Source organism: Perna viridis, chromosome 7 (assembly GCF_037379345.1).
Source record: "Perna viridis isolate PV_CMFRI_1.1 ecotype Kerala chromosome 7, ASM3737934v1, whole genome shotgun sequence".
NCBI lineage: Eukaryota > Metazoa > Mollusca > Bivalvia > Mytilida > Mytilidae > Perna > Perna viridis.
Window position 1 is genome coordinate 41,755,947 of NC_142451.1, and position 23,763 is coordinate 41,779,709.

The 23,763-nt window shown below is 33.0% G+C and overlaps 1 protein-coding gene across 4 annotated transcripts; it reads left to right on the forward strand.

The window, feature by feature from the left end:
- The first annotated feature begins 7,551 nt into the window (after positions 1-7,551).
- Positions 7,552-22,002, forward strand: LOC148612752 (uncharacterized). Of its 4 annotated transcripts, XR_015924487.1 has the most exons (4): positions 12,632-12,652; positions 15,008-17,293; positions 18,684-19,959; positions 21,080-22,002. XR_015924487.1 is itself a non-coding variant. In XM_088594463.1 (2 exons), exon 2 carries the CDS (start codon positions 15,011-15,013, stop codon positions 17,261-17,263), a length of 2,253 nt encoding a protein of 750 aa, XP_088450589.1. In that variant the 5' UTR covers positions 7,552-7,571; positions 15,008-15,010; the 3' UTR covers positions 17,264-17,512. The 4 variants fall into 4 exon arrangements, 3 of the variants coding, with proteins under 3 accessions (XP_088450589.1, XP_088450587.1, XP_088450588.1); XM_088594463.1 differs by lacking the exons at positions 12,632-12,652; positions 18,684-19,959; positions 21,080-22,002 and adding an exon at positions 7,552-7,571 and having other exon boundaries at positions 15,008-17,512; XM_088594461.1 differs by lacking the exons at positions 18,684-19,959; positions 21,080-22,002 and having other exon boundaries at positions 15,008-17,512.
- Positions 22,003-23,763: the final 1,761 nt, after the last annotated feature.

Genomic DNA, 23,763 nt, shown 5'->3' on the forward strand with positions numbered 1-23,763 from the left:
ATTATACATTTCTGAAATTTGTTGGTAACATGTTTGAAAAATAATTTTCAATTTTGTAATTTAGTTTTTATATTTGTTCCCGAATAGCTAAGATAGAGATGCTCTGACAGATGAACTGAATATAAATGCTTTTATTCAAAGAAAGTTTGAAAAAGATATTTTGTCAGCCAAAATTTTCAGGAATGACGTAAACAATATGAACACAAATGACATGCATCTTTATTTGCATCATTATTCAATATTTTATTTCTAGCAAACTACATATTACATAATACTGTATAACCATCTGAATAAATTACATTACAAGATGCAAATGTGGAGCACAAAATTGCCCAACCTAATAATACAGCACGAATGCATTTGTAAAATTGACAATTAATTTAAAAAATTGGGACCTTTAAGCGCCCCGACCTGTATAACATAAATACACACATATTACATATTGGAAAGAAATTCTTGTCGGGAGGTAAGATGGATGGTTTTCCGCTTCCAAATATAAAGTTTAACCAAAATTTGTCATAGACTTTTCCCTTAAGAATTGTAACGCAGAGTGACCGCATGGCTGAGCTGTTCTGTAACCTCATAATCCCAGGATGCATATACACATAGACAAATAAGATGAATGCATTTATCATGCATGTACATCAGAGGGAAATGAATCTTACACTCATGACCCCTAGTATTAATGAACAGAACAATCTATAATGTAATGATAATTTTGCCGACAAAAAAGTCTTGTATCTTTAGACCTTTAGCCTCTTCCTCGTTCAGGCTGTACAGGCTGTGAATATATTCATAAAGCATCAGAACTACAGCGGACGAATTAGGGAAGGTTGTTAGATTAACCTCACTGAGTAAGTAAATCTTAGGAAAACACTGAAATGGTTCTACAATACTTATCAAATTTTACGCGTTCTTTAAAGGCGAAACAAAACTAGTAAAACAAGAAAAATATATAACAATGAAATCAATTAACTCTCTAAATCAAAAGCTGTATATTCATATTTTTGAAAACACTCGACAAAGTTATCTTGGTCAAAGATTTTGCTTGGGTCCACTATTAAAGAAAACTTTGATATGAAACTCTGATGGACTTGGAAGGAATAGAATCTCACCATATTTTTCTTGAAACTAGGATTGACTTTGATGGAAATTGACCAATCAGAGTTGGACATTGCATTGATGCAAGTATTTGTTTAAAAAACAAATGCACATGGTAATATGGCAGAAATATAAAAAATAGTAATGACTTCAAGTACAAAGAATGGAAAAGAAAACTTTTTTTCAGACTAATGAAACGATAATGGATTTGATAGACAAATTCAGAGCAATGACTCAATCCGGCATTAAAATGTAAAAGAGTATAAAGATAGGATTCTAGCACAATTTCTTGCTTTCCTTTGCAAAATGGTTTAACATAGAAGGCAAAGCGAATTAGAAATACAATGTATAGTATGCTTTTGAGAATTGAGTCATTTTTGTGTTAGACAAATATCCATCAAAAATTTTGATCGTGTCAACATATGATTTTGACCAAGAATACTCGTCCAAGTTTTTCGAAGGAAACTTTGATAGTGTGACGGGGCTTTACAAGAATAAGCGAGAGAAATAATAGTGAACAGAACGACAGCTGATGACAAGTCTTGAGTTAGTGAAAAATCGATAATGGATAACAATTTTGTTACTTTTCAACAGCAAAACGGTAACTTTTATAAACAAATCAAGGATGTCTGTCGAAATGATTACCATTTGCAATAGGTATGGAATTACGCGTCCAAATATTTAAAGTAAATGCATAAAGCAACACTTTGACTGATATATAATAATAATTATATACGGAGAGATATATATCAAGACTATATTAAATATAAAAACAAACTAACTACAGAACATATTCGATAATAAATAAAACACATAGCTAAAACACTCATAAATCAGACCATTATCTGGTGAATATATTGGCAACAGTCAAAAGTAAAATTAGTATAACAAATGACAATATGAGGGTAAAAACCGGAAAATTGGAAATCACTACAATAGTCCTGACTTGGTACAGGCATTTTCGATAGGAAAGGTTGGTTAAACCAGTATTAATAGCGCGCTTAACTTCCCGCTTCCTTAATAATTAGTTATTTCCGATACTAGTATACTTTAACGTGAACAGCCAGCATGAAATTGCAACCAGTCAAAATCGATAAAATCAGTTGTTAAAATAGTACATAAAATATGAACAACAAATAAGAGAAAATAAAATGAAATTACATTAATATAATTCATTGACAGTCAAAATGAAGCGATTTGATTTCCAGTCATTTTATTTAAATAACAAATTGATTGTGACCGAACAAAGACCTTAAACAAAACAACCAAGCAACCAGCGAACCAAATCTAAATTATGGAATTGGTAAATTATGTAATATAAATTTCAGAGACAACTAATGACATGACATAATCTGTATCCTGAAAAAAAACGTAAAAAATGTAATATTTTTTTGTATCTGTGATTTAAAAATGCGGCATGAAATATGTCAGTTCAAGACAACCCACGTTCCTCAATGAATGACGAGGAAACCTCGCACCACAAGGCAAGCTACACCTGACCCCAAAACATAATTATAAATAGTTTTAGCGAAATAGTTGCCCTTATATACCCCAGATATACTTCAGGTTAAACTATACAGAGAATTATGTTTGTAAGTGAAACTGAATCCAGAATTACCCATCGATGATTTTAGAATTTCTAAACAGAGTAAGCTGCGAATGAGAAAAAATATCTACAGGGAAAAAATGACAGAAAATGTTTCTCAATAAATTTCATTGAAACTATTTCGACTAATTTAATTCCTTTCCCAATCTAAGATAAAACTACTGTCGCAAGCAAACATTTTTCACGTGAAATTCATGTAAATCGAGCTACACATGAAATTCCCGTAAACTTCACATGAAATGATTTTCACGTGAAATTCACATAACACTAATGTAAACAATTCTTGTGAAGGCTCAATTCGCCGAATTTTACGTGAACTCTGTCACAAAGTTTATTTCCTCAATTCAAGTGAAAATCATGTGAAATAATTTTGCCTGTGTACTTAGTATATTTTATCAGGGTATTACTTTCTGAAAGATTACAGTAGAAAGTTAGCACAATTCTTGACTTTATTTTTGTGAACCTGTACATTATTTGCATGCAACCCAAAATTGAAAACATGTCTTCTTCAATGTACACAAATGTGATGTAAATAATGTAAATACAATTATAAAACCAGAACATACATGAACGGATTATCTTAACCACAAGAACTACTAAGAAAACGTAAAATGTAGTACACAGTATATTCATTTTGTAATAAACAAAGAACATGGAATGACAGAATACTACTGGATATCGAATTCAAAGAAGAAAAAGACGACAACGGTGAGGAAGATGATGAAGAACTCAAGTCAATGTTTCCAACTATTCAGTGTACTTACCGTGTACATAAAGAAAATTTCAACATCACTATGTGCAAATATGATATTTCAAATGGATGTGCTTGAAAATAGATAATCAAATTTCACAAAAATAGGGATTTAAAAAAAATAAAAGAATTTATGCGTTGAATTTTTTTTAAAGTATGTCTCGCGTAATGCATATTTCGTTCTAAAGTTGGAATGCATTGTATATAACATTCTTCTCAGCACACTTTTCATAATTTATGCCATAACCCGACACAACACGCAATAATAGTCATTGTTCAATCTTAAAAAAACAATTTGGTTAACAGCTGGAGAGATAGATAATTTACATTCAGTTTATACAATAATTGTCACTCCGTCATACAATAGTATTGAGTAGTCATAATATTTTTTTGATACACACATTTTATGATAGTAAAGTGTGGGTGTATTACTGTTTAGTTTGGTTTTGAAAATTTGTCTTCGTTTTGTCACCGTGAATTTTAATGCTTTTGTTGTCGGAACCTTTTAGGTGCTTTTTCACTTGATTAAGACCTCTTATTGAACTCATAAGGAATTTACTATATTTTATTCATGTTATAACCTGGTGTATTTGTTGCGATTCACCATATCCGTTTTTTCGTTCCTTTACATTTTGCGTTTAATATATTGGAGACGCAAAGGCTTTCAAAAACCGTTGCCAATTAATGATGAAAACAATTTATTTTTTTCGGAATTTTTAACCATATACTTTTATGCTGTATTAAAAGTTTACCAGTGTATATTTATACTTTGTCTCTGTACGTTCAACTTGTAACTTTCTGATGAATATAATTAAACGTAATTGTCATGTATGCTCTTCAAGGGACCTTTGATAGGAATAAAACAAATTCTATATAATTCATTTTTGCTTCCAACCAAGGAAATAGTTTTATATACATTAAAATTAATAATGTTCAGTGAATTGTAAAATTTTCTTGTTTAACAGCCCCCCTTTAAAATAACTTTTGTTTTCATTGAATTTATAGCTTAAATCATTTCACACCAGTATGATATTGTAACATTATAACTTATTAAATACAGGAACATATCAAACTTGGCATTGAATAGAGTTATACCGGGTATTCAAAAACATACAGAACTTTTGACCTTCACCAAATTTGGACCAATTAAATCGCTTAAAATGAAGAGGACGAGGGGGTTATTCATTTGTTGGGAAAACTTCGCAATATTTTTTTTCAACTTACCGTTAAAAAACAATTAACATAATGTTTACCGCCAGATTACACAGGGTTTTAGCATAACCCGGATGTTGGAATGCAAAGGTTTCGAAATCAATAGTCCTGTACTTAAACTCAAACAAGTCTTAGACAATCATGAAGAAATCATGTTTTCATTCTCTTTTAACAAACTTAAATTTACACAAAATTCACAAAGGTGTAAAAACTCAATTATTAGCCAATACGAGTAGGAGATTTACACAGGGTAACTCCAACTTTTATCGTTCTTTCATGGAAGGAAATCTAACATTGCATAATTTCAACGACTCACATAAAATTAGATTTTGTGACATACCAGAGAAGTATGTCCTTTAAAATTAAATAATAAGTGGCAAAATTGTGCACGGAGCGGTTGTGGTTCAAGAACCCTGATTAATTAAACACCTCACCAAGTTAGATTCAGGCGTCTCTAACTCGAAATGCTGAGACTTATTATCGCATTAAACTCTCACTTTTCAATATAATTAAAGTCGGGTCTCTCCCTTAGGACCCGGATGACGCTTGTTGGTGATAGAATCCCGTAATAAGAGAAAGCTTTCTTAAATTAGATTTACAGAAAGCGATTTTCTGAACTTTGACAAAGGTGTGAGAACTTAATTTTGACAAATTTAGTCTATCTTCATATGGTTCTATGTAAATAATTTGATCGGACAAACGCGGAGATGTATGACATTATGTATTTATGTTTAGTTGATCTTTTCTTTTAAAGCAAAAAGCAAATAATAAATCTTCGCCCTTATATGGTTTAACTTTTCTGCTTTTACATTTTTTAATTAGATGTTTTACATTGATTGCTCGTCTTTTTACATTGACATTCTTTTGCCGTTGGCCGTTCTTGTTTAATTTTCAATTGAATGGTTTTTTTTCTTTGACTGTTTTAGTTTAGGTTGTTGATTTTCTTTACTTTGACGTCTTTTTTATTAATAGTATTTTTATTGTCTCTTTTTCGTGATTTGTTTATTTTTACTTTGATTGTTTTAAAAGCTTTGGCCTTTCCGTTGGTTTGACTTTTCACTTAATTTTCAATTCATTCCTTCGAATATATAAATGGATTTTACTATTCACTCCCCCTTATTAAACAGAATTAACAAGTATAATAAACACATTATAGTCCAGAAAATTATGCAAGGAAAGACAATGTTTCCTAAAATACAATAAAAATATAACCGGTATAAGTCATTTTTTCAACGCATTCGATTTTCTGCCAAAAGAAGAATCGGAGGTCAGGGGAATATTACCACTAACATTTTGGTTTCTTTTTATTAGTGTCCCAACAAAATCTCTTTAGTTTTGAATTCACATCTGTCTGGTTAGATGCGTTTCAATATCTTTCAGAAACGAAAACTCGTCTTTTTCTCTAGATATAAACACTACACAAACATAATTTTTTATCGCCTCTTTCCTCTTTGATTTATCAAATGTTTTTACTTGCTTTATGACAGCATTACAGTCAACATGGATAAAGAAGATTTTTAAATCTGAAAGTAAGTGGGCTAGCATACTTTTTTCAAAGCTAGATAAAGAAGTATTAATGCAATGGGCATGATATGTCTATTAATTGCACAAACAAATTTTGGAATGATGTTTTCAAAGGATGGAATGATGTTGTAGAAAAAGAAAAGAGTTACGATTTAGAATATTTTTATACCAGCCCAATATGGTGGAATAATGATGTCACTGTGATGAAAATTTAAAAAAAAAAAAAAATGCAAGATAAGTTTAATATACACATTGACATTATGGAATATAATAGCATTGTGTCTGCCTTAAATAAGAAGAAAATTTAAATCTGATGATATTGTTATATCATATCATTTTTTCCATCTTTTTGTACACAAATTTTTGAGAGTACAAAGGGAACTCAAGATATGTGTTCGGTTCTTGTTAAAGATGATTTGACTCCAAATGGCCAAAAGAAATGGGAGACCTTTTTAAATTTTGAAGAATAAGAATGGAAAGATTATTTTAAGTTGCCATTTTTGATAACAAAAAATACTAAACTACATTGGTTACAATATCGTATTAATCATTATATCTCAACTACCAAGCATACCTCTTAACAAAAAGATATTTTTATTTGGAAACATTACATGCAGAGTTAATAATAATGTATATAATCTGGTACTACTGAAGATTAAATAATACATATATAATGCTAGGTGTTTTAAGAAACAACTTTCATTGCAAGTAGTGAAAACTATTATAAAGGACTTGTATAATACAGAGAAGTCAATTGCCATAACATATAAAAAAAAACAAGATCAACTTAATAACAAATGGGAAGCTTTCACTGTTATCATGTGAATATGTATTAGTAGAACACAAATTTTACCATGTAATGAAACTAGATAGAACTCAGTAATGTTGATATACATATAGGACAATACCCCTCCACTTTTTAACTTTTCAGTTCCATTTTTTTATCTTTATTTTTTTTTTTGGGGGGGGGGGTATTATGAAATAGTGCATATCAAATCAGCTAGTACATATTTGATTGTATATCATAATAGAAATGAAAAGCTTTAATTGTCAGCATCAAATATTATAAGAATTAATGAACAATGTAGTTTTATCAATTGAATATAATTAAATGTATGGATTTGGACAGTGTAAGGGTAAATACCTGATGAGAAAATAAATATCGACTACCGGTTTGAAACCCAGGATTCTAACTAGTACACTTACGGTAATTACAGAGTTATCGTTCTTCGAGTTACATAGTTCCATTTCCGGTTCACCGGTAAAATAAACAATGAAGGACATAGATATAGATGACTTCTGGCAGAAGCGAAGAGTAGAACGCCATAAAAACCTATCATTGAACAAAATATAGGTCATTATATGTAATATAAACAGGTAAAAGCACTGCGGTCAAGCAAAATTCCTATGCAAAACAAGTAACGCTCATGAAACGTCATGAAACACGGACAAGTTCACGAAATAAAATATTGCGGGAAATATGAGAATGACAAACGAACTATACTCGGGGTCACATATATAACATACTGTTAAAATTTGAACAAAAATATTTTGTTCTGCGACTTTATTGATACCTACCGTCGTTTAAATTGTCTTAAATGACTTGCTCATTCGTTTAGTCAAACGGCTTCTTCCTAAACAAGTCGCTTATTAGCTTAAATCATGCGTAACAAATCCTTACGGGAAAATCCCATACTAATATCCGCCATGTTGGTTTCTATGGGACGATTTGTTTACAAACGAAGTTCGTAAGTTCCCGTCGAACTCCGGTGACAATCGTCTGCTTGATCAACTTCTCGGTATTGTACGTTGTTCGCGTAAAATAAATCCGAGATATCCGAAATAACGCCGAAATGCATTCCGGGTTCTTCGGTTTTTGGACAAACCATTTAAACGTAAACAACATCTCCTAGCAACCCGATCACTGTAAACATGGCCGACTTTTTACAATGTTTAGGGATAACGAATGAGCAAGTCATTTAAGACAATTTAAACGACGGTAGGTGTCAATAAAGTCGTAGAAAATATTTTTATTCAAATTTTAACAGTATGTTATATATGTGACGCCGAGTATAAGTAATGATCGTTGAAAGTAACGTGCACTTCAAATGTTTTTATATTGAAAACAGAAAAGCAATACCTTTATTGCGCCCTCTGGTTTGCTGCGCTTTGTTCTATTCAAATTTTTCATACTGTTAGGTTTAGTGTTTTTGATACTGATACTTTTTTATATTTTATTACTAGGTACTTTTTTATTCAAGAACCACTAGGTCGATACCGCTGCTGGCGGTCCTGAGGTCCCCGAAGGTATTTACCAACCCAGTAGTCAGACTTGTCTGAACCGGAATTATATCATATTTGATCCACCCTATTGATGAAATCTTGCAGTATTCCAAATTTAAAAATACATAAAATACTGAGGCTTAATTCCTTGCATTCATTTGGTAGAACCTGTCGGTGACGGATTTGGCTTCCTCTTTCGTTAGTTTTGGTTTTGATTACTTCTTGCATACAACTAATATTTAAGGGCTTTCCCTACATGGGAAAGACCTTATTGCTTTTCTATTTTTTTTTATTCTTTGTCATTAAGGGCTTTCCCTACCAAGGAAAGACCTTATTGTTTTTCTAATATTTTTTTTATTCTTTCGTTATTTGCAAAATGTTCTTTGACATGCTCTCCCCTATTCATCTTTCAAGATATCATTACCAAATTTGGTCCATCAATAGAATTCATTCAGGAGTTTTACCAGATGACCCTGTGAAGAATTCCGTTATCCATTGTAGAAGTTACCATATTGGCGTTTTTTTCAACATGGTCCCCCGAACTCATTTTTCAAGATATCATGACCATGTTTGGAGAACATGTAGATGTCATCAGGTTCAATTAGGAAATGACCCTGCTAAGGATTTCATTACTATCTTTAAGAGTTATGTTCCTTTAAAACTGTTTCTTGTAATCGCTCATATCTTTTAAAACCATAAGAGATAGAATAATTCTGGAAACGGTTTCATGCACATTAGCAGACGGCCTAATCATCAAACATAAATTTGTATTTTGTTATCAAACCATACGGGAGTTATATTCCTAGAAATATCATACTAAAGTTTTAAAAAAATATATTTCGAGAAGCACAAGTTGTAGAGACATGGGATGTTCATCAATGATCTTTGGTCCATGTGACCTTTCATTTGCATCCACGGTCAAAGGTCACAGAGTGCTAGTTTTCCCTTCCAACATTTACTTTGACACGGCACTGTTTCGTCATCTTTCAAGATATCATTACAAAATTGGGACCATCGATAGATCTCATTTCGGAATTTCACAGGATAAACCCATGAAGAATTTCATAATCCATTGTAGAAGTTTTCTCCCGCTTTTTAGGGTCTTATCAATGTGGTCAACATGGTCCCCCGAACTCATTTTCAGGATATCATTATCATACTTAATGAACATATAGATCTCATCATGTTCTATTAGAAAATTACACTGCTTAGGATTTCATTATCATCTTTAAGAGTTATGTCCGCTTAAAGCAATTTCTTTTAATTGCTTATATCTTGAAAATAATAATAGATAGAATCAGTCTAAAAACTGTTTCACGTACACAACAAGAAGACCTAATGAATAAACATAAACATGTATTTCATTATCAAACCATACAGGAGTTATATCCCTTGAAATATCATACTTAAGTTTTTAAAATTTATATTTCGAGAATTGGAAGTTGTAGAAACATGGGACCTTCATCAATGATCTTTGTTCCATGTGACCTTCCATTAGCATCCAAGGTCAAAGGTCATAGAGTTCTAGAAAGCCCTCTCACTACAAACTACATGCCTTGATATTAAAGCTGCATTAGCTGTCATTTCCGTAAATTTTTGGTTCTGTTGAAATGTATCATAACTTGGAATTATTTCTACCAAATTGTACTTTTCCTGTATAATTTCATTCGATATCCAGAAATAAAATGTGCTAAATACATGAAATAGGTGTCTGTATATTTATTGTCCTGCAAGACAAAAAATCGACCTAGATAAATCCGTATGCATATGACTTCTGTTGACCTTAATCCACGCATGTACTGAAAGGGTCTCTTTTTAAAAAAAACAAATCTGATTGCAAAACGAAAGTGGTAATCAATGGCAAGGAAGACCGTCGGATTCAAGCCGTGAAAGACGAAAGTTCGAATATAATGCAAGGATCCTTTTAACATTTACGTATTGTGATATAATGTGGCTCAAATATGGTCAGTAACAGTCATTATTTATTTGAAAACTAATCAAGAAATAGATGAAATGAATTGTTAACAAGACATGTGCTTATCTGAATATCCGTTATCGTTATTTTTTTACCAAGGTTAAAGCATTTTTAACCAAGGTTAATGTCCTGTCGGCAATCTTCGGAAGTAATCGCGAAAAATAATTAGATCTGAGCTATCGATCTTCTTTGATTAAAAAACGTTGTTTTCACCATATCCTGAAGGTATCAGAGACATTTATTGCTTCAATTGCATTACTACAAACTTATTTCATTTTATCAGCAAAATTCAGTAGAATCAAAACTGAACAAATTTGACAGCTAATGCAGCTTTAAGAAAACGATGAGAGATAAGTACATACATACAGCGTATAAAATGACCCTCTCGATAAGCCCTACATTTTGAAACAAAATTTACAACTGTCAAACCGTCGGTTCAAATGTTATGACAATTTAAATGTTTTGCAGACGTTTTGTGACCTTGACATAAATGTATGACCTTGACCTTGTAAGTTTTTCCAAGGTCAGGTAATCCTAAGATGTATGGTGGTAGTTTCATGTCTATACGACTTCAGGTTCTGGAGTTTGTTATTGAATCATATTTAAATAATCAGTGTGCTCAAAATGGGCTCTGCACTGGCCCAAATTGTTTTGTAATTTTGTTGCATATTTTCTGTAGGTTATCATACAGTTTTCAAATTTGAGATATCTTGTCTCGTTTTGGATCTATTGAAATTTTAGTTTTTCAGAGAGTGAGTATATAGACATCCAAATGATCAGTACACAGAATGAAAGATCTGCTCATGTACAACTGTTTGACACAATACCAAGGACCAATTAAAAAAAACATACTTAAACAACATAAAATTTTCATATTTTCCAATGGTTTGATATATTTCATCAATACCTATTTATAGATTTGATATTGCATCATTCTTCAACTTCGTCGAAGGGGGTCATGTGATATATCTTTTTGAAGGTCTAAATGAGTACATTTCAAAACTCAGAGTTTCAATCTCTATGAGTAATACATGTTCGAAGAGTAGGGTAATTACGTGCAAAATATTAAGTCCTTAGAAGGTAATGTTGTTGCTTATCAAATGAAAGGTTTTAAAGCGTACATCCGAAAAATCTATGGTTTGTCCCGAAAAAAAATGAGTCGGATAAGGTCAATGAGTGCAAAACTACTTTTTTGATATTGTTAGGTTGTCGCATATCAAATTAAAGGTCATAACTTGTTCATCTCAAATATAAATTTTTTGACACAGAAAAAGAACCCAGGTGGGGTTAATAAGTGCAAAATTCTAAATATCAATGAAAGTAGGGTTGTTTTATATCTAATGAAAGGTCGCCAAGTTTACATTACAAAAATAATGTTGAAAACATCGACAATTGCATTTGACTAAGTTACCAACTGCAAAAAAAAAAAAAAATTGTATCAAACCAAATGTCTTTACGTGAATATTTCAAAGAAATAGTTTTCAAGGGATAGACCTTTCAATTGTTTATCAAACAATTGACATACTAGTTTGATTATGATCTTCCTACATATTTGATTTTAATGCTGCTGATGAGAGGTTACTCCTTGAAACACGTGTACAGCATATCCAAAATTTACAATATATAAAACTGGTATTTTTTGTATTTGGATAGTATATACAATGTATATTTTATATATATTTTATTACTAGGTTTGGATAATACGTATACTGTGCACTTTATATTTTATCACTAGGTTTGGATAGTATATATACAATGTACACGAGTCAATTAAACCGAACATCTCAATTCACAATAATTGTATATTTATACATTTTCCATATGATTACTAGAAACTTGGAAAATTATGTCGGTACATTGACATTATTAAAAACTGTCTTTATCACATCCAAAAAAAAAAAAAAAAAAAAAAAAAAAAAGAACAATGACAAAAACAAAAAAACAATAACAAAAAAAAATAATCAGTGTCAGTAATTTTATTAATCCATTATTTTTGTGTTTTAAGGTAAAAAAAAAAAAGCTTTTTAAATTCGGATGTAACAGTCAGCGTAAATGGACAATTCCAGGTTTTATAGCGAGATGGGTGTTTGGTAATAGGTTCTATTAATAGATTGTATACTTTTTGTGTTTAGTAATAGGTTCTATTTATAGATCGTAAAATTTAAAATCAATTAGACATATGCTAACAGCGTCAAGTGTTGTAAGTAGATTTGGATAAAATTGAATACATTTCTGATCGATCTAATCCAACTAATGCAGTTTTAAAAATTAAATGTGAAGATCACTGATATCACGTAAAAGTGATAGCACTATAAAAGAAATCATTTTCCAAATATAAACACTGAAAATTCCGGAAGAATATCACATGCAAACAGAATTATATCTTTGGATTTTCCACAATTTTTAACTTTCGTTTTTACTAGCAGTCTGTTATCTGAATGAGGCTTTTCCAAATCAACTGAATTATACAGGTAAAAGATTAAGGCATGAAATGCATTCACATTCGTATTTACTTTTTTTCATGTTTTATTCAGGATTTTTCATCTCATTTCTATTACAAGTATATATTTAAGGCTGTCGGTGTCTCTCGAAAGGATATTTAGAAATTAATCAAATATGCAAAGTACAAAGACAGAGGGGAAATTCGAAAAGAAAACAACCACAAATCAATATTATACAAACGTCTTAGAATGTGACGACTCTATTCGCTACACTGCTCCATGGGGTCAAATTGATACAGGGAAGATATGTAAACGTATAGAAAGGTCTGAGTGGTCTAGGGCGCTAGACTTTGTGCAGGCGGTGTTGCCATAGATGTCACAGCGGTACGAGTTCGAGTCCCACGGAGAGAACGACCAAAAATTTGCATCGCAAATTTGACAGTTCTAACATCGTTGGGAATTTTTCAGACCTTTCTATACGTTTACATATCTTCCCTGTATCAATTTGATCCGATGGAGCAGTGTAGCGAATAGAGTCGTCACATTCTATATTCCATATATATAGGTCATTTGACACGTTGGAAATGTGCCATATCGACCTATCAGGTATCATTGTCACATGCATATCCTTTGACTGAACCCTTTCTATACAATCTGTGTAATGATACAAAGTCGTATGACTTGAATGACAGAAAAACGGAGCAGCAGGAATGTTACATCAAATTAAAGAAAATACAATGTGGAAATAAAAGTGTCCGCATTTGTCAGACTTTAAATCATTTCAATTAATGAGGAGTTTAATGCGAAAAGAATCATAATAATCTATTGTATGTCACCCTATACGCATTTGTAATACGTTTAGATATTATGAATGCGAATCAAGTATTGAACACAACATATCTGTTTTTGAATGCAAATTGAAATCAAATTAGAGAACGGATATAGTGAAACCTAACAAAAGCGCCAGCGTGATACCTAAGCACAAAATAGAAATACTTATAAATTATGGTCTTAAGTAAGTGTAAATATACCTTTAAGTAAGCTCTGAGAGAATGGATATTTGAAATGCATTCTGAATTGAAGCGTATTCATAATTGTCCAGGCAGTCGACTGAATAAATTTTCTCTCATCATGTTTTGTTCTGTTTTTAATGTAATGTTAAACTGATTATGACGTCAGAAAGAACCCCCTTTAAAAAAACAATAATAGTTGTTGCTATGTAAGAGTTATCAAAGGAACCAAGATTCAAGCGGAAATCAAAAGAATGTAATCCAGGGACAAAGACCAGACATGGAAAACAGACAATCACAACAAAGAACATAAAATAACCAAAATAATATATAAAAGACTTTCTTAAAGCGGCTGAATAATGCGAATCGAATGCATATAACGAAGCATCACTACCCATCTTGACCAATGTAACTATATCAGCATAAACAGGATTTGACATTTACAGGTTGGATGATAATTGCAGTGCAGGCTGCAATTCTAAGATTTTGGATTAAACGGCTTCAACACTACTTCCTTCGAAATACACGTCAACATTTAGTGTAGCATTTTAGTATGTAATGAGGTTTTTTTTAAAGCGACAATACAACAATTGACATCTGCATTTAAACAGTAAAAAAACTCACACATCAGAGAAAAAAGTAGAAATAAGTATCCGAGACGCATGCATTATCGAATATTTTTGTCAGTCTTATTATAGGCACTGTTATTCTATCTCAACATAATTATTCAAACACTTTACTTTTTCAATTTTTTCCAACTCATCTGTAAAACAGTAGTAACAGGAACAGATACAGTGAAACACCACAAATGCACCAATGTATAACCTTCATAAAAATAGTAAATACTCACCAACAGGTCGATTCAAAATGCAAAACGAAGAAAATGAATAATGATCTCCTTGGCCAAATTACGGGTTATAAGGTTTATAACTGAAATCTTCAGAAAAGTTCCATATTGTCACTCTATTTCATGAAAGGTTTTGATAGAAAAGATTGAGAACTTAAATATTTAAGTATATGTAACTGAAGGACGCTGAGCATGGATCAGGTGCACTGATACGGTATAAGCTAGTGTTAATCTGTTTTTATTTTTTAATCTTTCAGGAAATGGAGGGGAACGCGGAATCTCTCATTCTATCAAGAGTTCTAGATTCACTTGAATTATCAGAAACTAACGTTAGCTCAAAGGTGTCAATGTTTTCTCGCCTAGAGGTACTGGCAAATGCTGTCGATTTTCAACCAGATTATCAAAATACTATACTTACCGGTAGTATCATGGACGGGGTCGGTTGGAAAGGCTATATGACCGACATTGATACAATGTTGCGATTCTCTTACGTCACTGTGATCGAAGAAGGAATCAGTCAACGACCTTACGAAAAACAGCATATATTTCAAATTGATGATGAATATACTCATCCCGGTTATGCACGACTTAAATTGCTAAAAGAGGGACCATTAATGGAAAACAACATATTTTCGTTGACCCCTAATGGAGCAAAATCATATTGCTTCGAAGAGGATGGGAAGCACTTTCTATCATCATATAAGTTTAAGACTGCTTTCAATAGATACCAACTGATTCCAGAAAGGCCTGCTTGGGTGATGCAAAGCTCATACAATTACGCTGTTAACTTTCCGGACGAAGACGAAATACTTGAACATGGGCCGTCCCTCTGTTTCACAGACGAAACGAAAGAAGAACCATCCCATGATGCTGTTCCTTGTTTTCACTGTCCAACATGGCCGAAACAAGCGTCTGAATGGGAAAATAGGGAACCACGAAGTTGGCCCGACAAGGACGTAGTCGAAAGAATGATAAAAAATGGATGTCATGTGGTCCCGGTCGGCTTTAGGAAAAGTAAGACACGCCACCTTGAATGGAGACTTTCATTTGCTTTAATAGAAAAGGAGTTACTCTGCACATTCAATAATGTGCAACATAAGTGCTATGCTCTTCTAAAGATGCTTTTAAAAGAAGTCATCCAAGAACAAATACCCGGTGTTTTGTCTTCTTTCCAAATGAAGAATGCTCTTTTCTGGACGATGGAAAAAGAAGAGCCTAGTTTGTGGACAGAGAAAAGAATTACAGAGGCTTTCATAAAGTGCATCACAACTTTGAATGAATTCATTCAAAATGAAAATGCTCCTTCCTTTTTCATTCGAGCCAACAATGTTTTGGAAGATCGACTTACGGATAAGGAACTGCAACAGTTAAAAGTTTTATTTTCTGAGTTTGTCTCTGAAGGTTGGAGAATCCTACTCAAATGCAAGTCTCTCATAACGGAACCAGACATCAAAGTTGTCTTGGAGAAATATAACAAAGCAAAAAGTGTACAGGACGTATTGCAAAGTATCGACAAACCAGATTCTAAATTGATATGGTTTAACCACGATCAAATGTTGTTCCCTCGTTTCGAAGACGCGCGCTTGGAAATATTTGCGTTGATGATTCAAACTAAAGAATCACTTCCTCTTACTATTGTCCGACATCACGAAATGCTTCAACGTATCGAAGATAGATGCGTAAGCAGCTTTTACAGAAAAACTCTCGAACCTATCATTTCAGGCATCAAATCGAGTCTTGGATATCACCTCTTTTGCTATTATTACACTGTGTCTGATGGAAGCCAACAGGAAAGGAGTTTTGATATGGCTGAAGGGTATTTGTCACAGGGCATCGTTTCAGACGCTGCTTCCGGGAAATTGAAGTATGCCACCTATCTTTATATGACAGGGCGAATTCCAGAGTGCAGAGAGATAGCGAAGGAGATTATTGGGATTACACATGCTTTATCCTTCTACAACCCTCATTTCCTACCTTCAAAGTTTGGACCTACTCCAACAGAGATGCAAAATTATAGGTCATTTGTTGAAGATAAAGCAATGCATCTCGACCAAAGATATCTCAGCTCTGTTTGCCAAGCAGTGGTTTTCTTGCCATCCGAAGTAGATGCCGTTCCGGATGAAATAAAGCTTCAGTTGCAGTCGTCGCTTCCAGAACCACTAGATTATACATCATGGCTCAGCTGGGCAATTTATGACCCAGTTGTGTTTGCTCATTATTTGACCTTCATTTGCAATAGGCATGAAAGGAGTGATTTTTCAGAAGACTCGCTTTCTGCAATTGAAAAATTGTTGAATGAAAAAAATGCTGGCTACGAAACTTCCGCTTTAAATCTGCTTGGATTTTCCTATATATCACTGAATAAAGCCGAAAAGGGAATTCCTTTTCTTTTAAAAGCAATGGAAAACAATATTGCCCCTCATTCAACAGTGTGGCAAATGAGAAACAACTTGGCAGGCTTGATGCGCGGGCCATTTTCTAATTCACCAACAAAAGCAGAACTAGGCCATTGAAAATTCCAAAAGACATCCAAAGATAAGAAAGTATGTAATGACTTTCTCTGTATTACATGTATGTTTCTTAAATGTTCTTAAATATGTTAGAGTAACATTCAGAGAGTTTCAACGAAAATGAAAGACTCTTAATTTGCAAATGAATGGTGACTTTTTTCTTTCATGTGATAGATATTCCTTTGATTTGTATAATCTATATTCATCAATACAAGCATTAAATCACTTGTTACAGATCTTAAGTTAAAAAAATAATTATTATTATTCTGCTTCGTATTTGCACCGGATTTCTCAGTAATGGCCTTAATACTCGATTGAGTGTGACAAAGGCAATGTAAAATTTGAACCTTCGTGTAAGAAAATCCGTTGTGTTCCAACGTGTTGCTTCACACAGAGAATTTATTCTATAAAGGCTTGTATTCATAATTCTTGCTATAACAAAACGGACGATGCTCGCTCATAGTTTAATCAACCATATTGTTTTATCGGCGTTTGAAAACTTTTGATTAAATCAGCTTCAGTATCAGTGTAGTGTTTATAGCGAAATGTCACGACATTTTGGCCTCCTATTCTTTTGAACGTTATTAGTAATCATATTATTGCAGCTAACAGTAAAATAAACTTATAATCCTAATTACTAAACGAGTGTCACAAAAACATTTCAATGCAATCTCGTCATTTATAGCCTAAGGTCTACTCTCGCGAGATTTCATTTATCGTGTTTGCAACCAATCAAAGTAAATTAATTTATTCTCTGCGGTATCGCAAAGTATCAATGCAACGTGATCAATGTATATCAAAAGTGATTAAACGATGTTCATGTGTCAACCTTCTCGTGATTTCATACATGAACGACAGTTCTAGATAGATACCAGAAAACTGAAAACATCATGAAATGTACAAAAACTCTCTCATTATCTTTCACAGATAATAGAATTTATCTGTCATCTTTTTGGTCACACGAAAACATAATCCTTTTACATGTCATCGCAACTCCATCAAATTAAAGCAAATTTCTGTGTAATTTCATTGAATGTTGTGCATTGAAGGTCACACAGATCTCTGCTGCTTTTATTTTGATTTGCTTCGTGAATGAAAGAAATGCTGTCAGTGCATAAGAACGAAAATCACTTGCACATTAAATATCCAGTGTGATATCAGACCTAAATTCCGATTCACTTTCAACGGCATATGTAACAGTATAGAATACATCACGAAAAGTGCTTGATTAATACTTAAATGATAAATTGTACATCATAAATTATTGTGGTTTATGGCATTTCTATTATTTTGACAACGATGATTCGCAAAAAAAAGTGCAGCAGTTTTTATAAGAGGAAGACGTCAAAACGATGGTTTAACAGTTTAGATAAGAATGCTATGAAATCGGTATTTTTTTGTAAAAGATTTGTATTAAATTCAGGGTACAAGGTCAGGGAACCCAACTACTAGATCATCAAGGTCAGGGAACCCAACTACTTGATCACCACTATGAACCTTAGATCAACCAAAACCAACGGAAATTGAACGGGTAAAGCTGCAACAGTTGCATCCACGAGCTGGGTGACATTGAACGTAGTATTTGTGTTTATCGGTGAAAATTTACCAATCAGAAAACGTCTGAAATTTAAGACTTCAAACGTAAATAGAATACTCAGAAGGGATAAATATATAGAGCCAGGGCGTCCATATAATGTTTGGTGTAACAACATCCATGATAGATTCTGTATATACTGCGTATGGGGTATTTCTATGTGACGAGAATGTTCGAATACTTATAATCATTTTAAGTCGCTAATGTTGTTAGCGACTTCTTGCACTCGTAATTTTTGTACTTAATATTCGCATATTATTTGCATAAATATGTAGTTATACGCCACTAAATGCTGCAGATCCTCGCCGTGTTCACCACCACAGCGTCATAGTTCTAGCTTCATACGAGATAAAAATGTACCTCTTTAGTTTTATACATGTGTGTTCTACGTGTGTTTCGTGCTTGTATGAGAACGGAAACTTTACATGAAATGATCGGCTAGCTTTGAACATTACCCAGTTTCCGATTCAGGCACTGAGGCTCGTTACAAGACTATATAGGTCATATACATTAACACGCCCCGATATTTATGAATATTCATTACCAGGTGCTTAATCAGGTTCATAATATGGTTCACTGGTCAATATCATAAGTGACCCAAAGATCGCTACAACGTACCTTTTATTAAACATATCATACGCATGTCTGTGCGTGTTTTTGTCAAGGAAGTCCATTTATAGACTGAACTTGACTTAAAGATCGTCGGCAACTAAATTACGTAACCAGGGTAGACATTTCCACATACAACTACCAAAATAACACTCCGCGGATTATTCTCCTTGCAAAGTTTGCATTAAGATATCACTCCGCGGCCGATCATAATCCACGTCAAATATGTGATGTTTACTTGACGTACGACATGGTCATATAACGGATATTAAGGCTATTTAATATTTGCAGAACTGCAATATTTCAATGAGTATATGATATTTAAATCTTGACGCAGAAAGCTGGACTATTTCGTCAAATTGACCCAAACATTCGCAAGGAGGAAAGCTGTATCGAGATTTGCCAATTTATTTCTCTCGATCTGATCATGTTAATGATGATGTCGGGAGCTTCTAATGACGGATTTTCGGAGCTGCAATGTACACTTTTTTGCGTAGTAAGTATAGATTACAGTGGCGGATCTAGGGGAGGGTGCATGGGTTGGCACCCTCCTTTTTATTGGAACATTTCATGTGTGATTAATTTGATCTCAGGAATTTAACTTCTTTACATAAAATACAAGCATTGTGTACATATATGTTAATTACATTATGTGCATGTACATAAATAAAATAAAATGGTAAATACACATGTACATACATGTAGCAAGCAATGAAGACTTGGTATTTAAAATAGAAAATAAACAGAATTGTTAAATTATTATGATTTCAAAGCAGAGACATAAACAATGTTTCTGTTTCAACGGTAAGGATGGAAGGAGGTCATGTGGCATATTCATCACATTCATCCTTGGGACGCGAGTGGACACAGGATCCATGCCATTACACATACACTAGTACATGTTCCTAAAATCCAAACTACAATACAGACCTTAGATATTTTTCGCATACCCTGTATCACGCCCATAGACCTGTATCACATATTGTATATAACACCCCTAGACATATCTCATACTCTATATCACACCCCTAGAGTTATATCGCACACCCCTAGACCTATATCGCATACCGTATATCACACCCCTTAACCCCTTTCAAGTACCCTATATATCACACCCACAGGCATATATTGCATACCTTATATCGCACCCCTAGACCTATACTGCATACCCTATATCACACCTGTTGATATATATATCACACTCTAGACCTAAATCGCATATTATATATCACACCCATCGACTTATATTGCATTCTCTAAATCACACCCACAGACCTATATGGCATACCCTATATCACACCCCTAGACATATATTGCATACTATATATCACAGCTTGCACAGAACACAACTGAAATAGATTTTGTATAAATAAGATATAAGAAAGAATGAACATGACATGCAAAAATCTATTTGATATGCAGTATCAATCCTCGACCTTTGTCACCCTGTGGGCCAGTGGCCCTTGAGTTGATATAGGAGTCTCCTGTTAATACTACATTTGATACAGATTTTAGCTTGTACTATTCAGTATGAAATTTAAAGAAATAGTAATACAATGTACATGTGTCTTATATCCATGTAAGTCATAACTGATTATCAATATGGTTCTTTTTAGTACATTGTCAGGATATACCAGATACATTTATTTAGAATGCAGATCATAAAGTAAGAAACAGTTTTTTCATGACACAAGAAAGACACAGTTATGTTAGAAATTCTATGACCATGAAAGTGCATTGAAAATGTGTTGGATATCAAGGCTACCAAAGTAGACCTTTTCTAAGAGCTGATTTTCATGGACATTCTTACATGTACAATGTACTAGGTAAGTGTTGAAGATATACATTATTTATTCATATACTTTGTATGTACACAGTTATTTAAAATTTTCAAAACTGGTGATAGGTATACTGTTTTTATTGCTAGTGTAGAACAGTGTAGTCATATTTCTTTGCAAAATTTGTAGTTTACATTTGTATGTCTGTGAACAAGAAATTTACACTGAAAACTACAAAAATACATGTGCATGTACTCTAACTATGGTTACTTTCATATGCAGTACAGTATCAATTAAAGATTTCATACATGAAATTATGATATTTATAATAAAATAATACATGTATCTAATTCGTTTTCTACTCTACAATGTGACATTAATTGCTCATAGATAAATCATCATTCAGGGATTGATCCAGAGATTTTGAAATAGGGGTCCAAACATCATTATATATCAGCAAGTAGCTAAAATCATACATGGAAGAAGCCCTAAAGCAATATCCTTAGCAAGCTTTCCAACAATATTTCCTAACAAGAGGAGGTTTCTCCATATCATATGGTTAAAATACATGTATATTTTCATGAATTTACATTGTAACATTTTGCATATATCGTTACGATTTTTTCCTTGATTTCTTTTCAGTGGTTATCACATAGAAGTTTCACTAGTAAAACAGACCATTTCTGTGCTGGTACATGTATGTGTAAAATGAAACAGCTGTAAATGTATATGTCAACATCTCTTAATAAAAACTATAAAAACATGAAGCATGATTTCTTAGCACTTATATATTTGCAAAACATAAGAGTTACTTGTATTGTAATCTTAATATACATATTTGTGAAACAATCATGCAGAAAAAGGTGAAAGAAATGCACATACATTATTGAAGGCAGACAGGTATAAAAGCAATAGTGATTCATCATAAAAAAGTGGTACTCAAGTGCATTTGTGATTAAGACATCATATTCCCTGTATCCACCACATTTTTATACCAATGACTTTCCAACTTAATTGGAATCTTAAATTGCTCAAATCTATGAGCTACAAAGTTGTTTTTAGTTTAATGATCTTTCAGCTGCGTAGTAATTTTTACAACAAGAGTTTTTCTCCTTGTTTGAACTGAAAAATTCCTAGAGAAAGGTAATCATTTATTGTAAATACGTGCACAGTTTCGACGAGTTAAACCCATAGCCTAATCTAGACAACAATAATTTTAGTTATAATTTATTACAAAAAAAATCTACATCAAAGTGAGCACAAACAAGGAAAAGTTTTTTGCTCATTTCTCCCTTGAGATTAGGCCTTTGTTCAACTTCCTCCAGTCTGCTAGATTCATTTCTACTTCATGTATCTCCAAACCGAAAATTCAAGGTGTGGATCCATTCTTACTTTGAAAATTCATCGAATATTGATAGTCAGTGATTCTCAGTGCAATCCATATTTTGTAAGAAATGCTGATTTAAGTGTCAGGAAATTTGAGGACATCAACGAACGTATACAGCCAGGAATACCAAAGGAATTACACAAAAGAAGATCCAAAAATATATATTGATAAACGGACTGTATAAATATACACTGCGTTAAAACAAATTGTTATTTTTAAACGGACTAAACTTTGGTCAGTTTATTTAGCTTACAATTTGGTTATATGAATATTTTTGATTACTTTGAGGTTTTCCTTGACACAGTGCCTCAGCACTTTGATTTAGCTTGTTTTAAAGCGGGAAGGTTAGCATTGAATTTATGCAATATCATCCAGTTTTCGATTCAAACACAGGCGATCGATCTTAGAATAGATTATATAAAGGTCACATATTTTATCAGGACACCGATATCTATACAAATAGCCATTCGGGTCATAACGGTTACGAAATAATATCAAGACAACCAAGATTTTAGTGAAAGTCACCCGATTTTGGAGCATATCGCATTTGTACCATTTCGGATGTTGAAAGTATGCCAAAATAAGTGACAGTGAATATTTGACGATTAGCGACTTTGAAGACTTCACGTCTTTGATTACTTCTTTGGGCAGTAGAACAGAGATCATTCGGAACCAAACAATTGCTAACTCGGCGGGTTATAAGCAACTTATGAGCAACTCGGCGGATGTTTCTAGAAAAGCAGAGGACGCTTACCCTACCGGTGCACCTGGTCCATACTCTCAGTTTTTATTGGAGTCCGAGTTGCTCATTTGCTTTTGTTACTTTGTATGTATGATTTTAGTTACTTTATGTTCTTTGTTGTGTGTTTCTGTTTTCCATGTCTGGTCTTTGTCCCTTGATTACATTCTTTTGATTGCCGCTATAACCTTGGTTCCCTTGATTACTCTAACAATTGGAATTTTATGGTTAAGACAATTTTTACCGGCATAAAGTAGAATGCCATGCTACTTAGTATATTTTTAAGGATTTAATGCCAAAAAATTCTTGCAAGAGATTTCGTGTGCATCGACTGTAATCACGTCCCTAGGGAAATGGGGTCGAAGGTCAATCACACCGCAATCATCGGTACAGAGT

Excerpts from the sequence above, each read along its gene's own strand:
- LOC148612752 (XM_088594461.1), top strand. The coding sequence starts at position 12,632 with ATGCTAACAGCGTCAAGTGTT. Across the intron at positions 12,653-15,007 it reads TGCTAACAGCGTCAAGTGTT|GAAATGGAGGGGAACGCGGA; the intron begins GTAAGTAGATTT and ends TTAATCTTTCAG.